Source organism: Oncorhynchus masou, unplaced genomic scaffold (genome assembly GCF_036934945.1).
Source record: "Oncorhynchus masou masou isolate Uvic2021 unplaced genomic scaffold, UVic_Omas_1.1 unplaced_scaffold_1052, whole genome shotgun sequence".
Taxonomy (NCBI): domain Eukaryota; kingdom Metazoa; phylum Chordata; class Actinopteri; order Salmoniformes; family Salmonidae; genus Oncorhynchus; species Oncorhynchus masou.
In genome coordinates, this window is record NW_027000226.1 from 163,137 (window position 1) to 179,825 (window position 16,689).

Sequence of the window (16,689 nt, forward strand, 5' to 3'; positions counted from 1 at the left end):
TTCAGTTTGAGTTGCCAGGCAACCTAGTTGTGCGTTTGAAAGTCAGTCTAATGAGGCTACGCATAACTCTGACCCTAACAGCTGCTTTGACAAAAAAGACCCTTCTTAACTTTTAATAATTCCAGCCTTGTGTTACCAGTACAACAAATATCCTACATAAAACACCTGTGCAACCAATGCAATAATGGCAATTAACTATCAACAATATGCAAAGCAGTATCGGGAAAACACACTAACATTACAGACTTATAACGGTAGGACAGTAGAATCCTGCTGTAAACGTATCACACCCATTCATGTTATTGTCCATAATAACAGTCCTCAGACGACGATCACTCTTCTGACGGTGATTACACTCGTAACACCTGAGTGGGCGGGTGCAGTGTCCAGACACACATTTCAGGCATTTTGATTGGTTTGTGAGTGACAAATAGATCGGTTGAGTAGCCAAACTAACGTGACTGAGGGGGAAAGTTACCCTATCTGCACTGACCCTACACACACTCACTAGACTATATATACACACACCCCATATACACACTCACTAGACTATATATACACACACCATATACACACTCACTAGACTATATATAGACACACCACATTGACACTCCCACACAAAACCCTCACACACTCACATACACTACATACGCACACAACTTCCCTGGGTAGGCGTTTCACATCCTCAACTTGAGGATGACGATGGCCAGGATGACGAAGAAAGTGTTCCAGCCCAGGGTGACAACAAAGCCTCGCCACACTATCATCCTGGAGAGACCCCAGCCTGAGGGAGAGACAAGGTAAGATGGTGTCTTTCTCTTTATCTCTGTGTGTGTGTGTGAGAGAGAGTTTGTGTGTATGTGTGTTTGTACTGTGATGTGAAGATGAGACAGACAGACAGACAGACAGACAGACTGAGACATACACATTGTGTGTGTGTATGTATGTATGTTTTTTATGTAGTGTGTTTTATGTAACATTGTGTGTGTGTGTGTGTGTGTGTGTGTGTGTGTGTGTGTGTGTGTGTGTGTGTGTGTGTGTGTGTGTGTGTGTGTGTGTGTGTGTATGTATGTATGTAAACTCAGCAAAAAAAGAAATGTTCCTTTTTCAGGACCTTGTCTTTCAAAGATAATTCGTAAAAATACAAATAACTTCACAGATTTTCATTGTAAAGGGTTTGAACACTGTTTCCCATGCTTGTTCAATGAACCATAAACAATTAAAGAACATGCACCTATGGAACGGTCGTTAAGACACGTACAGCTTACAGAGGGAAGGCAATTAAGGTCACAAAACTTAGAACACTAAAGAGGCCTTTCTACTGATTCTGAAAAACACCAACAAAAGATGCCCAGGCTCCTTGCTCATCTGCGTGAATGTGCCTTAGGCAGGCTGCAAGCAGGCATGAGGACTGCAGATGTGCCCAGGGCAATAAATTGCAATGTCAGTACTGTGAGACGCCTAAGACAGTGCTACAGGAAGACAGGACGGACAGCTGATCGTCCTCGCAGTGGCAGACCACATATAACAACATCTGCACAGGATCGGTACATCCGAACATGACCCCTGCGGGACAGGTACAGGATGGCAACAACAACTGCCCGAGTTACACCAGGAACGCACAATCCCTCCATCAGTGCTCAGACTGTCCGCAATAGGCTGAGAGAGGCTGGACTGAGGGCTTGTAGGCCTGTTGTAAGGCAGGTCCTCACCTCACCTATGGGCACAAACCCACCGTCGCTGGACCAGACAGGACTTGCAAAAGGTGTTCTTCACTGACGAGTCGCGGTTTTGTCTCACCGGGGGTGATGGTTGGATTTGCGTTTATCGTAGAAGGAATGAGTGTTACACTGAGGCCTGTACTCTGGCGCGGGATCAATTTGGAGGTGGAGGATCCGTCATGGTCTGGGGCGGTGTGTCACAGCATCATCGGACTGAGCTTGTTCTCATTGCAGCCAATCTCAATGCTGTGCGTTACAGGAAAGACATCCTCCTCCCTCATGTGGTTCCCTTCCTGCAGGCTCATCCTGACATGACCCTGCAGCATGACAATGCCACCAGCCATACTGCTCGTTCTGTGTGATTTCCTGCAAGACAGGAATGTCAGTGTTCTGCCATGGCCATCGAAGAGCCCGGATCTGAATCCCATTGAGCACATCTGGGACCTGTTGGATTGGTGGGTGAGGGCTAGGGCCATTCCCCCAGAAATGTCTGGGAACTTGCAGGTGCATTGGGGGAAGAGTGGGGTAACATCTCACAGCAAGAACTGTCAAATCTGGTGCAGTCTACGAGGAGGAGATGCACTGCAGTACTTAATGCAGCTGGTGGCCACAGTAGATACTGACTGTTACTTTTGATTTTGACCTTTGTTCAGGGAGACATTATTCCATTTCTGTTAGTCACATGTCTGTGGAACTTGTTCAGTTTATGTCTCAGTTGTTGAATCTTGTTATGTTCATACAAATATTTACACACGTTACGTTTGCTGAAAATAAACGCAGTTGACAGTGCGAGGACTTTTTTTGTTGTTGCTGAGTTTATGTCCAGTATTTATATTTGTGTGTCTGTGTGTGTGTGTGTGTGTGTGTGTTTAGGGCTGACTCTGTGCAGACAGGATATAAGCTTCAATGTACTGTGTTGTGTAGCTAATTGCTAGTGGATAACGTGCGTATGTGTGTTACCTCTGTACATGATGCATCGTAGGGCTTCAGAAGCGTAGGTCTGGGGCAGGGCCAGACTGATGTAACGTAGTGGATAGGGGATGCACTCCACAGGCCAGATTATACCTGTAGGGAGAGGAGGAAAGAGACTGTCTTAGAGAAAGAGAGAGTGAGATGTGGGTGTGTGCTGTTCTTCTTTGTGAGGCTCAGAAGACAGAGACATGTCCTAAACTGATCTGCTTTGGCAACATGGATTTTCTTCCAAGAAAGTGTTATTTTCAGAAAGAGTAATTGAACTGAACTGAATAGGATTTAATTCAACTTTATTGAATTGCCTCAGGACTACCTGACATGATGACTCCTTGCTGTCCCCAGTCCACCTGGCAGTGCTGCTGCTCCAGGTTCAACTGTTCTGCCTGTGATTATTATTATTGGACCATGCTGGTCATTTATGAACATTTGAACATCTTGGCCATGTTCTGTTATAATCTCCACCCGGCACAGCCAGAAGAGGACTGGCCACCCCTCATAGCCTGGTTCCTCTCTAGGTTTCTTCCTAGGTTTTTAGGCTGGGTTTCTGTACAGCACTTTGAGATATCAGCTGATGTACGAAGGGCTATATAAATAGATTTGATTTGAAATTGAGAGAACATGGAAGACACTATTGTAGTTTGGCATAGTTACGGAAATCAAACCCCCTAAAACGTACTACTGACTATTGAGGTAAAAGACAGTGTGTGTGTGTGTGTGTGTGTCTCTGTGTGCTAGCGTGTGTATGTGTGTAACAGTATAACTTTAGACCGTCCCATCGCCCATACCTGGGCGCAAACCAGGGACCCTCTGCACACATCAACAACAGTCACCCACGAAGCATCGTTCCCCATCGCTCCACAAAAGCTGCGGCCCTTACAGAGCAAGGGAAACCACTACTTCAAGGTCTCAGAGCAAGTGTCGTCACCGAATGAAACGCTATTAAGCACGCACCACCACTGACTAGCTAGCTGTTTCACATCCGCTACATGTGCGTCCGTGTGTGAGTGTGTGACGTACCACTGACGATGAGGTTGGGGTAGAAGATACCAAGGGCAGCTTGGGTGGCGTTCTGTTCGTCATCGATGGCGGATGAGATGACCAGACCAAAGGAAGTGCCTGTTATACCCTGCAGCACGATCAGAGCTATAACCAACACCAGGTTCCCCTCATTAGGGATCTGGAGGGTAGGGAGAGAGGTGGAGGAGGGGGAGAAAGAGGAAGAGAGAGGGGAAGGAAAGCGAGAGTTGGAGGAGGGGGAGAAGGACGGAGAGAGAGAGGACAGGGATTGGAGGAGGGGGAGAAGGATGGAGAGAGAGAGGACAGGGATTGGAGGAGGGGGAGAAGGACGGAGAGAGAGAGGACAGGGATTGGAGGAGGGGGAGAAGGACGGAGAGAGAGAGGACAGGGATTGGAGGAGGGGGAGAAGGACGGAGAGAGAGAGGACAGGGATTGGAGGAGGAGACAGTAAAAAGTGAGAAAGACAGAAAAGGAGGGATGGTAGGAGACAGTAAAAAGTGAGAAAGACAGAAAAGGAGGGATGGTAACATGTTATTCAAGGTGAAAGAGCATGTCATGTTATTCAACGATATAGTGTCTGTTACATTGTCACAATACAGAGACCTGTGTGTGTGTGTGTTACCTTAAAGACGAGCAGCATTAAGATCAGTAGTAGAATAATCTGGACACTGATGATAATCAGCTGGGAGATGAGATACGCCAGCACGGTCTCCATTGAACTCACACCTTGGGGGAGGGGGGAGAGAGAGAACACTGTGGCTAAATATTTGACCATGGTTTTACTGATCAAAACCTAAGAAAAACCTTGACAAAGTACAGGCTCAGTGAACACAGCCTTGCCATTGAGAAGGGAAGACACAGGAAAACCTGGCTCCCTGTAGAGGAAGGGCTGTGCAACCACTGCACCACAGCAGAACCTGAGACGGAGCTGCATTTCCTGACAAAATGTCAAAAATATAAACAATTAGAGAGTGTAATTTCCCCAAATTTAAAACCCTTTTTCAAGGTTTCAAAGACCTCTCTGATGAGGATAGACTGCCCGACATGTTGGGGGAGGACGCAGAGAGCTCTGGGTTGGCAGCGCACTACATTCCTTCCTGCCATAAGTCGAGGGACAGTGTCTGACAGATAAATCAACCTGCACATGTACTCTACTGTATGCTTATTGTTATTGTTCAATGTATGGTTATTTTGACCCTTGGTTATTGTTGTTACTGTTGTCCCGTTTACAATTTTGATTCTCATTTTTATTTTTTATATTGTAAATATCCTAAATGAGCTTTGGCAATATGTACATTGTTACATCATGCCAATAAAGCAAATTGAATTGAATTGAGAGAGAGGGAGAGAGCGAGAATGAGGAAGAGAGAAAGAGGAATAGAGAGAAAGAGAGAGAGTAAGGAGAGAGAGAGAATAAGAAAGAGAGTGATAGAGAGAGAGAAGGAGGAATAGAGAGAAAGAGAGAGGAGTAAGAAGGAGAGAGAAAATAAGAGGGAGAGAGTGAAGAGAGAGAGAGAGCGAGAGAGAGGATAGGAAGAACATAGAGGAAAAGGGAGAAGCAATGTATTTATTTTTTCATAATGTGGGGCCCATGGTGATTTAGCTAAATAGTCAATTATTGGACTGACCCTATCAGCACTGCGCCTATCTGCACTGCGCCTATCTGCACTGAGCCTATCAGCACTGAGCCTATCAGCACTGATCCTATCAGCACTGAGCCTATCTGCACTGAGCCTATCTGCATTGAGCCTTTCTGCATCATCCGTGTACTGACCAGTATTGACCACTAGGGGGAGATGGTGGATCATTCTGATTAAAATCTAATCACATTTTGTCACATGCGCTGGTGTACACTGTTGTGATATGCTAGTTTATGAGCCCTTCCCAACAATGTATGCAGAGTGAAAAAATAACAATACAAATAAAAAATAGAATGAAATATATTGAACAAAAATATAAACGCAACGTGCTAAAAATGTCTACGATTTTACTGAGTTCCAGTTCATATAAGGAAATCAGTCAATTTAAATAAATGTATGTGGCCTTAATCTATGGATTTCACATCACTGGGCAGAGGCACAGCCATGGGTGGGCCTGGAATCCAGGCCCAGCCAATCAGAATGATTTTCCCCCCACTAAAGAGCTTTATTACAGACAGAAATACCCCTCAATTTCATCAGCGGGTGGCTGGTCTCAGACACAGGTGAAGAAGCAGGATGTGGAGGTTCTGGGTTGTGAGGCCAGTTGGAAATTAAAGTTAAATTCTCTGGCAACAGCTCTGGTGGACATTCCTGCAGAACTTGAGACATCTGTGGCATTGTGATGTGTGACAAAACTGCACATTTGAGTGACCTTTTATTGTCCCCAGCACAAGGTGCACCTGTGTCATGATCGTGCTGTTTAATCATATTCTTGATATGCCACACCTGTCAGGTGGATGAATTATCTTGGCAAAGGAGAAATGCTCACTAACAGGGACGTGAACAAATTTGTGCACAACATTTGAGAGCAATACGTTTTTATGTGCGTATGGAAAATTTCTGGGATATTTTATTTCATGAAACATGTTGCTTTTATGTTTTTGTTCAGTATAGTTGTGTGTACGTTTTAAGATAAGGATCCAATCTCCTGCTTTCAGACATTTCACCAGTTAGATTACGAGGGTTAGATTAGCATTCCAAAAATGTCATGTCAGCACAAAGCATGTACAACATCTAGTATAATGATTAGCTTCATATACATAGTCTACAGCTGAACAGTATGACAACCGTGTGTGAGTTAAGCTTCTGCTTCAGCAGCATAATGGCAAGGTCCGCATTGCAAATGCCCATAAGACTAATGCCATCATGCTATTGGCCAGCGGTTCCCAACTCCGGAGCTCGAGTAGCCCCACCCAACAGTACAGTTTTATTGAAAAACACCTGATTCAACTTGTCAACTAATCATCAGGCCCTTGGAGTTGAATTAGGTTTATTTGTCTGGGGCTACAACAATGTGTGCTGTTGTGGGAACTGGAGGACTGGAGTTGGGGGAACTGGAGGACTGGAGTTGGAACTGGAGGACTGGAGTTGGGGGAACTGGAGGACTGGAGTTGGAACTGGAGGACTAGAGTTGGGGGAACTGGAGGACTGGAGTTGGGGGAACTGGAGGACTGGAGTTGGGGGAACTGGAGGACTGGAGTTGGAACTGGAGGACTAGAGTTGGGGGAACTGGAGGGCTGGAGTTGGGGGAACTGGAGGACTGGAGTTGGGGGAACTGGAGGACTGGAGTTGGGGGAACTGGAGGACTGGAGTTGGGGGAACTGGAGGACTGGAGTTGGGGGAACTGGAGGGCTGGAGTTGGGGGAACTGGAGGACTGGAGTTGGGGGAACTGGAGGACTGGAGTTGGAACTGGAGGACTAGAGTTGGGGGAACTGGAGGACTGGAGTTGGGGGAACTGGAGGACTGGAGTTGGAACTGGAGGACTAGAGTTGGGGGAACTGGAGGACTGGAGTTGGGGGAACTGGAGGACTGGAGTTGGGGGAACTGGAGGACTGGAGTTGGGGGAACTGGAGGACTGGAGTTGGAACTGGAGGACTGGAGTTGGGGGAACTGGAGGACTGGAGTTGGAACTGGAGGACTGGAGTTGGGGGAACTGGAGGACTGGAGTTGGGGGAACTGGAGGACTGGAGTTGGGGGAACTGGAGGACTAGAGTTGGGGGAACTGGAGGGCTGGAGTTGGGGGAACTGGAGGGCTGGAGTTGGGGGAACTGGAGGGCTGGAGTTGGGGGAACTGGAGGACTGGAGTTGGGGGAACTGGAGGACTGGAGTTGGGGGAACTGGAGGACTGGAGTTGGGGGAACTGGAGGACTGGAGTTGGAACTGGAGGACTAGAGTTGGGGGAACTGGAGGACTGGAGTTGGAACTGGAGGACTAGAGTTGGGGGAACTGGAGGACTGGAGTTGGGGGAACTGGAGGACTGGAGTTGGGGGAACTGGAGGACTGGAGTTGGGGGAACTGGAGGACTGGAGTTGGAACTGGAGGACTAGAGTTGGGGGAACTGGAGGACTGGAGTTGGGGGAACTGGAGGACTGGAGTTGGGGGAACTGGAGGACTGGAGTTGGGCTGTTGTGGGGAACTGGAGGACTGGAGTTGGGAACCACTGTTTTAGGCCTGTGGCTGCATTGGTGCTGCATGCCATTATCAGCTGCAAAATGGGTTCACATGGCCGATATCCTGAAAAATAGTGACAATCAAATAAAACTAATTAACTAATTTGAGAATAGAACACAGAAACAGACATTAGAGACATATTTCCCTCTTTATTGCAGGATTGTGATCTGTGATTAATCAACATCAACAGTAGTTCATCTTGAATAATAGTTACATTAACACTTAGACATTTTAGTAACACGTATGCCGTTATTACTAAAACAATTTCAGTTGAACAAAAACTCAAAACCAGAGGTGTCCAACATCACACCACTGATCTACTGGGGGAACAGACTTGTGTTCCAGTCCAGCATTAGCACGCCTGATTATTAACTCATTAGGTTTGATACATTGAATCAGGTGTTGTTAGTGCAGGGCTGGAACAGAAGCCTGCACACCCAGTACGGTTGGCCTGCTCCAGTTGTAATGTGTTTATACATTGTGTGACTTTTAAACTGTATTTTTCTTCACAAAAATGTACAAATATATAATCTATGGTATATTCTCTTGGGACATTAATTGGGACCTCTTCATCTGCAGACAGGGTTTCACGGCACTCTGTATCTGACGACAGACATCAAAGAAACAGGCTGCATTATACTCAAGTTAGACAGCCCTGAATATTATGTTGCTCTCTGTCCTCAGTATCTCACTAGGGACTGGAACTAGAGAATAGTTTCATAATGTCCTCCCACAAAGGTACTTGCCCTATCTAGAGAAGCCTACTCTCTGTTCTCTGACAGCTGGAACTGCGAGCTAATCCTTTCACCCTCTTCCATGGCTGTTAGCTAGCTAACTAGCTACAAATGCATTTGGAGTTACGAGAAATACATCAAGATAACTAACTAGCTAATATGAAGCTAGCAAACTGGTGATAGTTAATTCACCTAGCTAGCTACTGTATACAGTATGTAAAGTTTGTTAACTAGCGAACATTACGTTAGCAGCTAATTTGAGTTAGCCTGCACACTTAGTTTCTGTAGCAAGCTAGCTAGTTAATAATACATTGTTTTTGATCACTTTCAACATATATTTACTTACTTGAATAGGTTCTCCCACTGACTCCGTTTTCTGAGTCCTTAGAAATAACAAAATAATGGGAAATCTTCCCGAAGTTTCCGGTGGTAACAAAACGCAGCCATCCATGTGGATGATTGGAGGACTTCATCAGACTTCAGTTTGGTCTTCCAACATGGGAGTTGCTAGGTGATTTGTGACTTACTTGCAAGCCCTCTATAGGTGCTGTTTGGGACCCTTAGCCCAGGTCAAAATGTAAGCACTAAATAGGGAATAGGGTGCCATTTTGTTATCCACTCTGTGAACTTTGACCTCTTACCTGAGACCCAGCACCTTTCCATTAGCCCCTCCTTCCTCTCTATCACGAAGGACAGAGCAGTCAAGCCCACTGCCAGGTAGAAAGTGATGCTGTGTAGAGAGAGAAGGCGTGTGGGGGAGAGAGAAGGGAAGGGAGAGAATGAGGGGGAGCGAGAAGGAGGGAGGGGGTAGAATGAGGGAGAAGGGAGGGAGAGAATGAGGGGGAGAGAGAAGGAGAGATGGTAGAATGAGAGAGAAGGAGGGAGGGGGTAGAAGGGAGGGAGAGAGAGAAGGAGAGAGGGGGTAGAATGAGGGAGAAGGGGGAGAGAAGGGGGGAGGTGGTAGAATAAGGGAAGGAGAAAAGGGGAAAAAGAGGATAAATTGAGAGAAAAAAATAGGAAACATGAGGAAGTTATATGGAGTAGAGAGAGAGAGACAGGAGCGAGAGAGACAGAGAGAGTGAGAGAGACAGGAGAGAGAGAGATACAGGGAGATAGACAGAAAGAGAGAGAGAGAAAGAGAGAGAGAGAGAGAAAGAGAGAGCCAGAAAGAGAGAGAGAGAAAGAGAGAGAGAGAGAGACAGACAGAAAGAGAGAGAGAAGAGAGAGAGAGCGACAGGGAGAGAGAGACAGAAAGAGAGAGAGCGACAGGGAGAGAGATAGAGAAAGACAGGAGAGAGAGATACAGGGAGAGATAGACAAAACGAGAGAGAGAGAGAAAGAGAAAGAGCGACAGGGAGAGAGTAAGAGGAGGGAAACCGTAAGACATACAGTATTTTAACAGATTATCATCTTTGTCTCAGTAAAGCTGACGAGGTTCAGACGTGGACTGAATCTCTACCTCAGAACGGCTCCTGGTGTCACAAACGTAGTGAAGTCTGAGTTCATGCTGCCATAGATGGGCTCCTCAAACTGGAAAGAGAAACGGGACAAAGACAAATAGCGAGCAAAAGGTGTTTAAAAAATGAGAAATGTGACACAAGAATAGTAAGTGAAACATTTTCCCCCCAGTGCACAATACATCTGTGTATTCATCAGGAATGGATCAAACATTTGTCTACATTCAACAACACGGGTTACGTTGTGGTCTTGGGAAGATAACAGCTTGTCTCTATCAGACACTAGCAAGGCTAGTAGATGTGGATGGCAGAATACTATCAACACAGGGCCTGCTTCCCAAATGACACCCTATTCCCTACATAGGACACTACTTTTGACCACAGCCCTATGGACCTTTTGGGACTTAACCAGGGTTTTAAGGGGATTGTCATACCTTGACAGGAAGAGAGAGCAGGTAAGACCTGCTACTCATCTTATACTGGATAAAACCCTGAGGAGGGAACAGAGAGGCAGAAGCCATATAAATAATAACACTAACACTCTCAAAAGTCAACTAACTCTTCCAAAACAGTATCATTCGTCACCTAATGACAAAACAAAGAAAGGGGAACTCTGGTGTACCTCAAAGGCATCTTTAATTTTTTTCTGAAGCATTAAGGCGATTTGTCGATCTGGAGAAAATACATTAGAAGGTTAAAACAATGTCACCATAAGTTTGACGAACATCACTTGAAAAATGTTTGATCTATTTCAATGATTTGAACGTTTACAGTATTTGGAATAAAACTAATCAATCATTTACTTTGAAAAGCATTCAAAATCCATTTCCATTACTTGGGAGATGAGCCATCATTCAGAAGACCCCCACAGTATTGTAAAACAGTTACACTAACACCTAGAGGTCAATTCCACAGCCAAACTATCTATGCTATTCGATTGGCATTCTATTATATTCTAACAGTGTTCTATTCTATTCAGAACTATTCTATTCTAACAGTGTTCAATTCTATCCAGATCTATTCTATTGGCATTCTATTCTATTCTAACAGTGTTCTATTCTATTCAGATCTACTGTATTCTATCGGCATTGTATTCTAACAGTGTTCCATTCTATTCAGAGATATTCTATCAGTATTCTATTCTAACAGTGTTCTATTCTATTCAGATCTATTCTATTCTAACAGTGTTCTATTCTATTCAGATCTATTTTATTCTATTCTAACAGTGTTCCATTCTATTCAGAGATATTCTATCAGTATTCTATTCTAACAGTGCTCTATTCTATTCAGATCTATTCTATTCTAACAGTGTTCTATTCTATTCAGATCTATTCTAACAGTTTCTATTCTATTCAGATCATTCTAACAGTGTTCCATTCTTCATCTATTTTATTCTATTCTAACAGTGTTCTATTCTATTCAGATATTCTATTGACATTGCTCTATTCAGATATTCTATTCTAACATTCTAACAGTGTTCTATTCTATTCAGATCTATTCTATTCTAACAGTGTTCTATTCTATTCAGATCTATTTTATTATATTCTAACAGTGTTCCATTCTATTCAGAGATATTCTATCAGTATTCTATTCTAACAGTGCTCTATTCTATTCAGATCTATTCTATTCTAACAGTGTTCTATTCTATTCAGATCTATTCTAACAGTTTCTATTCTATTCAGATCTATTCTATTCTAACAGTGTTCTATTCTATTCAGATCAATTTTATTCTATTCTAACAGTGTTCTATTCTATTCAGATCTATTCTATTCTATTCTAACATTCCTTTCTAACAGTGCTCTATTCTATTCAGATCTATTCTAACAATGTTCTATTCTATTCAGATCTATTCTAACAGTTTCTATTCTATTCAGATCTATTCTATGGCATTCTATTCTAACGTACATTCTGGAACACTGTCACATGCCAACAGACTGCGGAGTGAAAGCTTACTGGTCAGGTCCAACCAGACGTGCACCGACCCTCCATCCACCACCTCCTTAGAGACCTGCCGCTGGATCATCCTGTATAATACAACACACACCACAGAACAGACATGATACTGTGTGTGTGCATGCAGTAAGCTACCTGGTCGGCCCAGGTGTGTGTGACCCTGATCGACAGGCAAGACCAGACTTTCCACTTCACGGCTGATCACACACACACACACACACACACACACACACACACACACACACACACACACACACACACACACACACACACACACACACACACACACACACACACACACACACACACACACACACACACACACACACACACACACACACATACACACACACACACAAACGGAGAGGAATCCATGCAGATACACACTGTCACAGACAGACATACTGGTGACTGGTGTACCCTTCCTCACCACAGAGTCATCATCATGTTAGATGCCTTGTTGACATCACTGTGTGTGTGTCTGTGTGTGTGTCTGTCCGTGTGTGTCTGTCTGTCTATCTGTCTGTGTGTGGGTGTGTGTAAGACAGTGGAATGCTTTGTCACATTGGCAGCTGGAAGGTGCACAGGTTTCCATTACGCTGTAGGGAAGAATCTTGACACTGGTGGCCTTAAAGTTCAACGGCATTGCAAGTCATGGACAGTGATTTAAGAGAAGAGATAGAAGAGGCAAGAAGAGAGGAGAGTAGAGTAGAGTAGAGTAGAGTAGAGTAGAGTAGAGGAGAGGAGAGGAGAGGAGAGGAGAGGAGAGGAGAGGAGAGGAGAGGAGAGGAGAGGAGAGGAGAGGAGAGGAGAGGAGAGGAGAGGAGAGGAGAGGAGAGTAGAGGAGAGGAGAGGAGAGGAGAGGAGAGGAAGATAACAGAAAAGAACAGAAAAGAACAGAAGGGAACACAGGAGGACAGAAGAGAAGAGAGGAGAACAGAAGAACAAGGGAAGAAGATGAGACTAGACAAGAGACAGGTCCAGAGGTAGGTCTCACCTCTTGGTCAGGTAGCTGGTAAAATTCTTTCCAAACCCGATGACGGCCCAGTACTCTCCGTTATAGGCCCCTGCAAAAGCCTCAGCATGGGACAGGTTCACCTAGAGCAGGGAGGGACAGGGGACACCATCAGTGACTATAGCTAGGTCTTAAATTATACCCTACTCCTCCATCTAGTGGACTAAGTCTGACCAGCAGGACAGTGTTACACCCTATTCCTCCATCTAGTGGACTAAGTCTGACCAGGAGGACAGTGTTACACCCTATTCCTCCATCTAGTGGACTAAGTCTGACCAGCAGGACAGTGTGGGAGATTGGTCCAGTACCTGTTGCACGCTGGAGTTGTCCAGGAAGGAGAGCAGGGATTGGCTATAGGAGCTGGAGGAGGTCTCATTGTTGACCACAGCCACCTGTATTCCTTTGGGGTCTCCTCCGATACACAGACACATCAGAGAGATCTGCATGACTGGCAGAAGGAACTGGAAAAACAGGGACCTGGACAGATACAATGCAATCAGACTGGGGTTGCAGAATTCTGTCAACTTTCCCAGAATTCCCAGGTATTCCAGACATTTTGGTTGGAAGATTTAAGGGATCATCATCTTCATCATTATCGTGTCTGCCTTCCTCCAGCTCATTCTACTCCTTTAATTCATCCTCATCCTCCTCACCCAGGCATTCTCTTCATCCGCACCGTGGTCTTGATAATCAGAGCTGCGATGTTCCTCCACTTTGGCATCACATGCCTGACTCGTACCTTCCAGTCCGCTACACACACACACACACACACACACACACACACACACACACACACACACACACACACACACACACACACACACACACACACACACACACACACACACACACACACACACACACACACACACACACACACACACGTTTGTTTTACTATCCTTGTGGGGACCAAACAATTGATTCCCATTCAAAATTCTATTTTTCCTAACCCTAACACTTAACCTAAAGCTTACCTTAACCCCTCTAACCTAACCCTAAATCCTAACCCTAACACTTAACATAACCCTTACCTTAACCCCTCTAACCTAACCCTAACTCCTAACCCTAACACTTAACCTAACCCTTACCTTAACCCCTCTAACCTAACCCTAACTCCTAACCCTAACACTTAACATAACCCTTACCTTAACCCCTCTAACCTAACCCTAACTCCTAACCCTAACTCCTAACCCTAACACTTAACCTAACCCTTACCTTAACCCCTCTAACCTAACCCTAACTCCTAACCCTAACTGCTAACCCTAGTTCTAACCTAAATTGTAACCCTTAACCTAACCCCTAACCCTAAAATGTCCCCACTTGTCTGAATTTTCCTTGTTTTACTATCCTTGTGAGGACTTCTGGTCCCGACAAAGATAGTAAACCCCAACCCAACACACACACACACAGTATTGAATATCTTAGGATATTCAATTCAAGACAACTTTGCAACCCTACATTTACCTGAGTATATACAGTATAGTGTCCATACAACCCTACATTTACCTGAGTATATACAGTATAGTGTCCATACAACCCTACATTTACCTGAGTATATACAGTATAGTGTCCATACAACCCTACATTTACCTGAGTATATACAGTATAGTGTCCATACAACCCTACATTTACCTGAGTATTTGGGCAGCTCTTCAACTGGTCCCGGCCCGACTCCCATGATTGGTTGACTCTCTTCCCGGCCGCTTTCGAGTGATTGGCCGCTCTCTAGTACCCCACCCTGAGGGTAGGTGCTGTGTTTGGAGCCCACCTGGTCTGAGGTCTCACACAGCTGCAGGAAGGCTTTCTCCAGGGTCTGCAGTGGGTGGATGGGGCAGTAGAGGAGATAGACAACACAGTCAATTGAACACACAGATAACACAGTCAAGTGTATATGATCAGTGGTCAACACAGAACCAACTAAGCACGGACCGACGCAGGCGTCTTTTGGACTTTTTGTGCTGTCCAGCCCGGCCTTGATTTCAACGTCCACGGACATCCATTTATGGTCAGGTTCAGACCGGACCAAATCTGAGCCAATCATTGACATCTATTTTTAACAAGTTTGGATGACACAGCACAGTACAGTAGAACACAGCAGAGTACATTACAGTGCAGTAGAGCACACTACATTACAGTACGTTAGAGCACAGTAGAGTACACTACATTACAGTACAGTAGAGCACACTACATTACAGTACGGTAGAGCACAGTAGAGTACACTACATTACAGTACAGTAGAGCACACTACATTACAGTACGGTAGAGCACAGTAGAGTACACTACATTACAGTACAGTAGAGCACACTACATTACAGTACAGTAGAGCACACTACATTACAGTACGGTAGAGCACAATAGAGCACACTACATTACAGTACAGTAGAGCACACTACATTACAGTACGGTAGAGCACAGTAGAGTACACTACATTATAGTACAGTAGAGCACAGCAGAGTACAGTACATGAAAGAAAAGTGGTTTAGTACAGTAGAGTACAGTAGAGTATAATATAGTATAATGTACTGTATTTTACCCTCATGTACTCTACTGAATTAAACTGTACTGTACTGCACTCTACTGTACTCTAGTGTACTCTTCTCTACTGAATTAAACTGTATTGTATTGTACTGTACTCTACTGAATTAAACTGTACTGTAATGCATTCTACTGTACTCTACTGAATTAAACTATACTGTACTCTACTGTGCTCTACTCGACCTGAATTAAACTGTACTGTATTGTACTCTACTGCACTGAATTAAACTGTATTGTATTGTACTCTACTGTACTGAATTAAACTGTATTGTATTGTACTCTACTGTACTGAATTACACTGTATTGTATTGTACTCTACTGTACTGAATTACACTGTATTATATTGTACTCTACTCTTCTGAATTCAACTCTACTGTCCTCTGTACTGTAATGTACTGTGCTCTACTGTACTGTGCTGTTGAAACTTGTGAAACATAGCCTAGACGTCTATGATTTGTTCGGATTTGGTCTGGTCCGGACTGACCCAATGTGTACTTGCTTGGGGGCGGAGAGCATTAGAATAATTGACATTAACCTTTACATTTTGGTCATTCAGCAGACGCTCTAGTTCAGAGCAACTTCCAGTCAGTTCATTCAACTAAGGTTGATAAACAACAACATCTCAAAGTCATAGCAAGAAAAAAAATATTCCTGTAACCGTTACTGAGAATGTTCTTGTAGTTGAACTGGTTTGTTGGTTTATTCCATTTGTTGGACCATTTTTAACGTCATTGCTCCCTGTTTTAAAGCCTTTGAAAAAGCTTACATAAGTGACTGACAGATTGGCGCAATAAGAAATATGTTGTAATCTTCACTTGGCTCCTCTTTCTTATATTAAATGGATTTAAAAAAGTATTATTCTGATATAACGCAAACTTCATTGAGAATGTACAGTATGTGCAGTTTAAATCAATGACCAAAATTACGTCTCTTCAACTCATTCAGAATTGTCCAGAAAATACATATTTTCAATGACTGGATAATACGCATTATCAACTCTCCTTTAGAACTGAATATGAACCCGAATTCAACGGCTGGAAAATACAGTACCGGTCTAAAGTTTGGACACACCTCCTCATCCACGCGTTGCAGACTCTGGAGAAAGCGTTCCGACAGCTGTGGGAGATGTCTGA

General features: G+C 44.3%; 1 protein-coding gene across 1 annotated transcript in view; it reads right to left on the reverse strand.

Annotated features, from left to right (window-relative positions):
* Nucleotides 1–6: 6 nt before the first annotated feature.
* The window catches only part of LOC135528873 (ABC transporter G family member 23-like), a 29,589-nt gene continuing 12,906 nt past the window's right edge, over nt 7–16,689 (reverse strand). The window contains exons 8-20 of the mRNA XM_064957911.1: nt 14,654–14,834; nt 13,675–13,771; nt 13,330–13,498; nt 13,004–13,104; nt 12,007–12,077; nt 10,676–10,725; nt 10,488–10,544; nt 10,056–10,126; nt 9,238–9,326; nt 4,333–4,436; nt 3,711–3,870; nt 2,682–2,786; nt 7–784 (exon numbers count right to left, since the gene is read on the reverse strand). Of these exons, the coding sequence (XP_064813983.1) occupies nt 678–784; nt 2,682–2,786; nt 3,711–3,870; nt 4,333–4,436; nt 9,238–9,326; nt 10,056–10,126; nt 10,488–10,544; nt 10,676–10,725; nt 12,007–12,077; nt 13,004–13,104; nt 13,330–13,498; nt 13,675–13,771; nt 14,654–14,834 (1,362 nt within the window). The 3' untranslated portion in view covers nt 7–677. The remainder of the gene's footprint in view (nt 785–2,681; nt 2,787–3,710; nt 3,871–4,332; nt 4,437–9,237; nt 9,327–10,055; nt 10,127–10,487; nt 10,545–10,675; nt 10,726–12,006; nt 12,078–13,003; nt 13,105–13,329; nt 13,499–13,674; nt 13,772–14,653; nt 14,835–16,689) is intronic.